We start from the raw sequence: 6,589 nt of genomic DNA, 5'->3' as shown, positions 1-6,589 counted from the left end.
CCCCTTTGAGCTACACCCATCTCTCTCTCTCTCTCTCTCTCTCTCTCTCTCTCTATATATATATATATATATATATATATATATATATATATATATATATATATATATATATATATATATATATATATATATATATATATATATATATCACATTGTCTAAGCTTTGAGATATTCAATCACAAAGCACTATATATAATCACTCCTACCTCCAAACCAACAACACAAGATCACTCATAAATTCACACAAACAAGTATATACACACACATATACACATATCTAATAATATACATATATACACACACATATAATTAAGATTAAGATAAGATGATGAATGGCAAGGCTATGAAATCATGGGTAAAAAAGTGGAAAAAGATGAATGATGGAGGAATTGTACCTTCATCTGCAAGTTGCGACAAATGTTGTCAATGGGCATTCAATTGGCCATCATCATGCATGCACGAAGAACACGAAGCTTCGATCCCACGAGACGTCCCGAAGGGTCATACGGTGGTTTACGTAGGGAAAAACCAGAGGAGGTTTGTGATTAAGGTGAAATTACTAAAACACCCTTTGTTCAGCGCGTTGTTGGATCAAGCTCGAGAAGAATACGACTTCACTAATGATACCAGACTTAGTATTCCATGTGATGAGGAGGTTTTCCTCAGCGTAGTTCGGTGTGTCACGTCACCACATGATCGACGAATTCCTCTGTGCATTTGACTTTTGAAAAAGTCAAACGAATTGTTCCTGCAATATTATTATTATTATTTATATTTATATTCATGTAAGAGATTAATATTGTATGAGATTAGCTATAACTATGAGCTCTATTATGAGAAATGGAGCCTTTTTTTTTTTTTTTTTTTTTTTTTTACGGATGAGGATCACATATGTAAATTAAGAGTTTTTTGAAACCTGTATGAACATGATGATATTCAAAGCTCATTAAAGATAGTCTGTATAAAATCGTGTACAATTATTTCAGCAGTAAGTACACAACGACATGAAGAAGTAATAAAGATTCAAAAAAAAATAAAAAATTTAAAAAAAATAAAAAATAAAATAAAGATTCAAAAAGTAGTAAACAATTAATGTTTTAAGATGTGTCTTTTAATACCTAACTATAATATAATGCCATCTCTTAAGTATATGGTTCTATGGATCACAAATTCATCTTAAACGAATTGTGACCCGTTTCACTTTAAGAGAATGTTTTTATATTACTGTTGGAGAAAAAACACAATTCAAACCAACTCACCGATAATAAATGGTTCAAAATTGACACCTTTAGCGACAGCATTCAACATTCAGTCTCCAGTACCAAGATTCGTATGAACATTAAGGATGCGACAACAATATATATTGCAACACGTATGGACAAGAAACACACAAAACAAACAAAAAGACATCCATTTATAGAAACAAGTTTATGATTTATATATATTTGAACTGAAGCATTTTACAGTTCCTTTACATGTATAGAAACATGTTTATCATCTCTCTGCACCATGCAGTATATTCAAGAAAGTTTTAGCCTTAAGAATAATCTAAGGCCTCCAATTTTTAATATCAGTGTAATTTGGGTGGGTCAGCACAAATCTGCAGCATATAGATAGATAATCCTTTCTAATCTATAGATGATGACATTCTTCCTGAATAAATCAATTGCAGCCCTAAACCCTATGCCGAGTAGATATTTATTACATGAAAAAAATGTGCAGAACGCAGTTATTCATTTCTAAGGCATTTTTCTTTTTTCTGAAGCCGAGGTATAATGGTGGATGGGTAAACGAAACTAAATTTATGATGGCTGATATTATATTAAGTCATAAAATCAAGATAAACATTTAAGGCCAAGTTTCTTGATCCTTTGAGTATAATTAAGCAATGCTACTCAAAAATTTAAACTAGGGAAAATACATGCTTTTTAGGGTGATATAATGGCATACACAACTCCTGATCATATATAACTTACATATTGGGACTGGAGGACTCTCAATGGTGTTAATCGGTAAATGTCGTCCTATAAAAGTTCTAAACTTAATGCGCAACAAAAAACCTTTTACTAGTTTTCTGGTCAATATGAACATATCACACAAACACACCCTTTTCCCATTGAAGCAAAAAAATATGAATAAGAAAACAGGTCAGCTCAAGTTGGAGAATTCGCTTCTCAGGGAGAACTCGGCAGAGACTTTTGAAGGAGTACTCCACAACTCAGGGAGTTTTAGGAGAAAACTTAGATGTTGACTAACGTTGAATTTTTGATATAAATATATGTTTCAAACATAATCAGAAGAGCAGCAGCACAAGAATTATCAGATATGAACAGAAGTTAGAACATACAATATTAAACATACACAGAACAGCAGCAGCACAAGATTCAAACTCATCTTACATGCAGAATTAGAACTTACATACAGAATCGTTGACCGAGAACTTGGATAAGTGACCGAGAACTCTATAGTTGCAAGTCTAGTGTCCTGTCTCGTTCCACCCAAAACTAAAAACCGTCAACGAAAAAAAATGGTCAACATCAGCATACGATGGTCAACGACTGGCAACCTTAGCATGTATGCCATATGCGGCATACTGCCGGCATACATACTAATTCAATCCCTTGAAACAAAATGGAAGTTTTATTATCTGAGAGATTTTTTTACAAGTACATGAACAAATATACCTAATGATGGAAATAATCAGAAGTTACTACAAAACAAAATTAAAACTCTATATTCATAACATCTTATGTAGTAGCAGTAGCTAAAAAATGACATAATGTTAACAATAATTACTATGGGGCATATCAACAACATAAGGATGCATCTTTTACCACACAAAAAAGGGAAAAAGGATAAACTATACAAATTTTATATCTGCCTCGTGATAGAAAGTACATATGATACAAAACATTAACATGGTGTTGAAAAAACAATGGCAGTGCAAAATCACATTTGATCAATTACATCAACAAGCAAAAGTGTTGAAGATTACCACTTCACTTTGTACTCAACTTTTCTGGCTTTTGGAAGCAAAATTCGTGCGAATTTGTTTGTAGCAAGCATTATCTAACATCTTCAAGCAATCGTTCAAGTTCTCTATTACCAAATGGTACTCCAATAGAATTAGCATCCTTTGATTTAACCGAAAAGTAGTATAGAAGCCATGCTACCATAAAGTATACCTCCATAAAAGACTGAAACGCAGAAGCAAATAACTTCCCAAATAAACCCGAAAGTACCCATCTAGTAAACGACCCACAAACGATACCTTCTAAACACTTGAGATTAATCGCGGGATGCAACATTATAGACAACAAATGACACCCTTCTTTTACAACTTCCTTCACACTTTTTCTCGTATCCACCATCGCAATCCAAGCATCCACAGCAAAAACAAACGAAACCAACGTATCCAACAAAAACCACGATAGCAAAAATCCATAAATCTCTCTTTCAAAACCTTTAACCCAAGGAGACACAATTGAAAAAGGCATCAACTTCAACCTAACAAAAATCTTGAGAAATGAATACTGATCTTCAATTTCCCCGAAAAACCAAACACCTAATAACTGCGTCAACGCATCCCTTAACGCCCATCTCATTACAATATAACCAGACAAACGTTTCAACCCTAAATTCGAACCATCCCATAAAGTTCGTAAGAACGATTTATACACTTTTAACAAATCATTCACCACTACTACAAATATAATCCCAAGCACCCAAGCATAAGTAACCACGTATCCGAACATAGCGAAACCGTAAGAAGCAGATAATCCACCAAGCAAAAACAATAAAGTAGTCATTTCATGATGTTCAAGCTCAAATTTTATCAAGAATTTTTGCAGTTCATCAATAGTTTCACTCTCATTCTCTTTATATATAGTATCTTTATCATCAGTATCTTTTTTTAAATCATTTCCCTCAACTGAATTAAACGAAATTTCACTATTCGACCGTACAATTTCCGAAACCCTAATTCCATTATCAGAAATCAAATTACGAAACCCTAACCGTGAATCAAAGGCATCAACAATCAAAAACGTGGAATTCATTTGTGGTTTAGCTAGGGTTCCAAATAACCGGTGATCAAAATCTTCATCACCGGAGAAAAAATCATCATCTAGGGTTCCGACACGAGTAAGCTGAAGAAACGGCCGGCGACGGCGATTCAGGTTATTATTGTTATTGTTGTTGATGATATTGTTGGCGGTGGTGGTGACACGTGGCACGTCGGAGATATGGAGACGAGATAAAAGTGATTTAATTGAAGGATCATGATCGATGAATGAAGTAAGAGAGTGAGTTGCAGTTTCGACATTTGAACGGAGAGTTAAAATTAGGAACGAGAGGATTATGAAGATGAAAAGATGGTGATTTGAGGTGAAGATTACGGTGGTTTGTTTTAGGATTTGGGTGGTTGTACGGAGGTGTAGCGGCGGAATACGGTGGTCCATGATCGTTATCGGAAATTGTAATATTTTTGTTTTTAATTTTGTTGAAATTGAAATGATTTTTATTTTTATGTATATGGAGTTGCATATTGTAAGCTTTGTAATGAAAATTGCGAATTACTAAATTAACCCTGGTTGAAACACCAGCTTCTTGATATAGGGGCATATTTGGATTTTACATACTTTGAAAAAATGTTAACATTAAATTTTTGTCTAGCAAGTAGAGGTATAACCGTATAAACATACCAACTTAATTAATTAAGCAAGCAAGCATACGTTAGGTATGTCGAAACAACTAGATCTATCTATAGACGTAATAAATACACTAATGATGAGAGGTATATTCGAACGTAGGCAAGATATGCAATTATCTAGGGCTCAAAAATTTAAAAGAACCAAAATTTTGAATATGTAAATATTTTTCTCAATATATTTAATTAATTCAAATAATTTTTTTTTTGTTAAAGTTAAAAAACCTTGTTTTTAATAGTTAAATAACATATAAGTAAATAAATAGATAAATTGGAGTATTATTTTTTATACGTAGTAAAAAATTTTAACGTATATGTGATCCTATTTTTATTTTCGTCTAAAGTTTTTAAATTGTTGAGATAGCTTGCTAATGATTTAGTATCAACTTAGCTTTTTAACTTGTTAATTATTATAGCCACATAAAAAAAGATATAATTGTAATGCTTATTATAATCTTCGGATTATTAAGATGAAATAGAAGGATTGAAAATCATTTTTCAAATAAAAGTGATACTCATCTACAAATGGATGTTTCAACGGTTGTGGTCAAGTAGAAGGTTCATCAAAATGTTTGAGGAGACTTTCGCGATATTCGATGAAATAATGACGAGTATGGTCGAGGAGAGTGAATCGGTTACGATTAACCTAATTAATTCTAGTGAGATCCCCAATGTGCCGGTTAAAATAAGAATCAACATAAGCGGAAGAAAAAATTGGTTCAGTGCGCAGAGATGGAAGACTTCGGCGTCTTCATAAAATATATTTGAGATTGATACTATCGGTTTCGTGTTTTGTAGCGTCCTTTCGGTTTCGAGGATCGTTTTTTTGTTAGCAATTTGTAGTGGTTTTTGTTTCCGTTTAAGCAAGATGAGATATGGTATAGATAATTCGTATGTTAGCCGTTTTTTAGGTACGAGCCTCATCTGGATTCTCTCTTGTATCTGTGACGACCCGGAAATTTTCAATCCAAATTTAAACTTAAATCTTATATGATTTCGACACGATAAGCAAAGTCTATTAAACCGAGTCTCAAAATTTTTGAACTGTTTCATGAAATCATTTGACCTTCGACCAGTTCCGACGATTCACGAACAATTGATTGTAACTTGATATATGTGTGTGTGTGTATATATATATATATATATATATATATATATATATATATATATATATATATATATAAATATTAATTGGAAACATAATTTTAAATATTGTATGTTGTTGTTACTAAAATTTATTTATGTAAAGAAAAATAAAAATATGATATTATAATGATTGTTATTTAAAAAGTATCTATATATATAAATAAAGTATATTGAATATATATTTTGTGATTTCGAATCTATTTTAGTAAACGACAGTAACAATCAATTGTCATTCGATTGATAGTAAGCAATTTAAATTTGAACTTATGTGATTTTAAAATAAACGGTTAGCCGAAAATGAGTTTTATAGATTATAGGCTTATTAAAAATGTATTCAGGAACTAGTTGTTGAATTTTAAAACTTTTTATATTTCACCTGGGGTAGGGAGTGAATAATTAATGTAATTTTTATTTAATAGTTAATGACCGAATTTTATACCATAATGACCAAAATAAATAAAGCTATTTAATTTAAAAATTTGAGATTTTTCCGAAGACTTTTTATCTACCACAGATGAATCAACGGAGCATGAAATAATATCCGTATATATTAAATGTCGACTAGAAAACTACAAGATCACCGTCAGCTTAACTATTGCGAATACTATTTGCTTTTTAATTTCTTGTACGATTATGATATAATATATCATACTCACATGCATTTATAATCATGCCTTTCACTATCTAGTGTTTCTAATTGAATATAGATATACCCTACATATATACATGTTGAAA

At 31.7% G+C, this 6,589-nt stretch overlaps 2 protein-coding genes across 2 annotated transcripts; one reads left to right on the top strand and one right to left on the bottom strand.

Moving 5' to 3' along the window:
• The first annotated feature begins 325 nt into the window (after nt 1-325).
• Nucleotides 326-721, top strand: LOC139875967 (auxin-induced protein 15A-like). The gene has a single exon (XM_071863263.1). The coding sequence runs from the start codon at nt 326-328 to the stop codon at nt 719-721; it is 396 nt and encodes a 131-aa protein (XP_071719364.1).
• A 2,135-nt stretch (nt 722-2,856) lies between these two features.
• Nucleotides 2,857-4,495, bottom strand: LOC139877292 (uncharacterized). Its single transcript, XM_071864699.1, has one exon. It carries the CDS (start codon nt 4,458-4,460, stop codon nt 3,066-3,068), a length of 1,395 nt encoding a protein of 464 aa, XP_071720800.1. The 5' UTR covers nt 4,461-4,495; the 3' UTR covers nt 2,857-3,065.
• Nucleotides 4,496-6,589: the final 2,094 nt, after the last annotated feature.

Source organism: Rutidosis leptorrhynchoides, chromosome 11 (genome assembly GCF_046630445.1).
Source record: "Rutidosis leptorrhynchoides isolate AG116_Rl617_1_P2 chromosome 11, CSIRO_AGI_Rlap_v1, whole genome shotgun sequence".
In the NCBI taxonomy this organism is placed as follows: Eukaryota; Viridiplantae; Streptophyta; class Magnoliopsida; order Asterales; family Asteraceae; genus Rutidosis; species Rutidosis leptorrhynchoides.
Note: the sequence above shows the minus strand (reverse complement) of the source record. Positions and strands in the feature narration are given on the sequence as shown.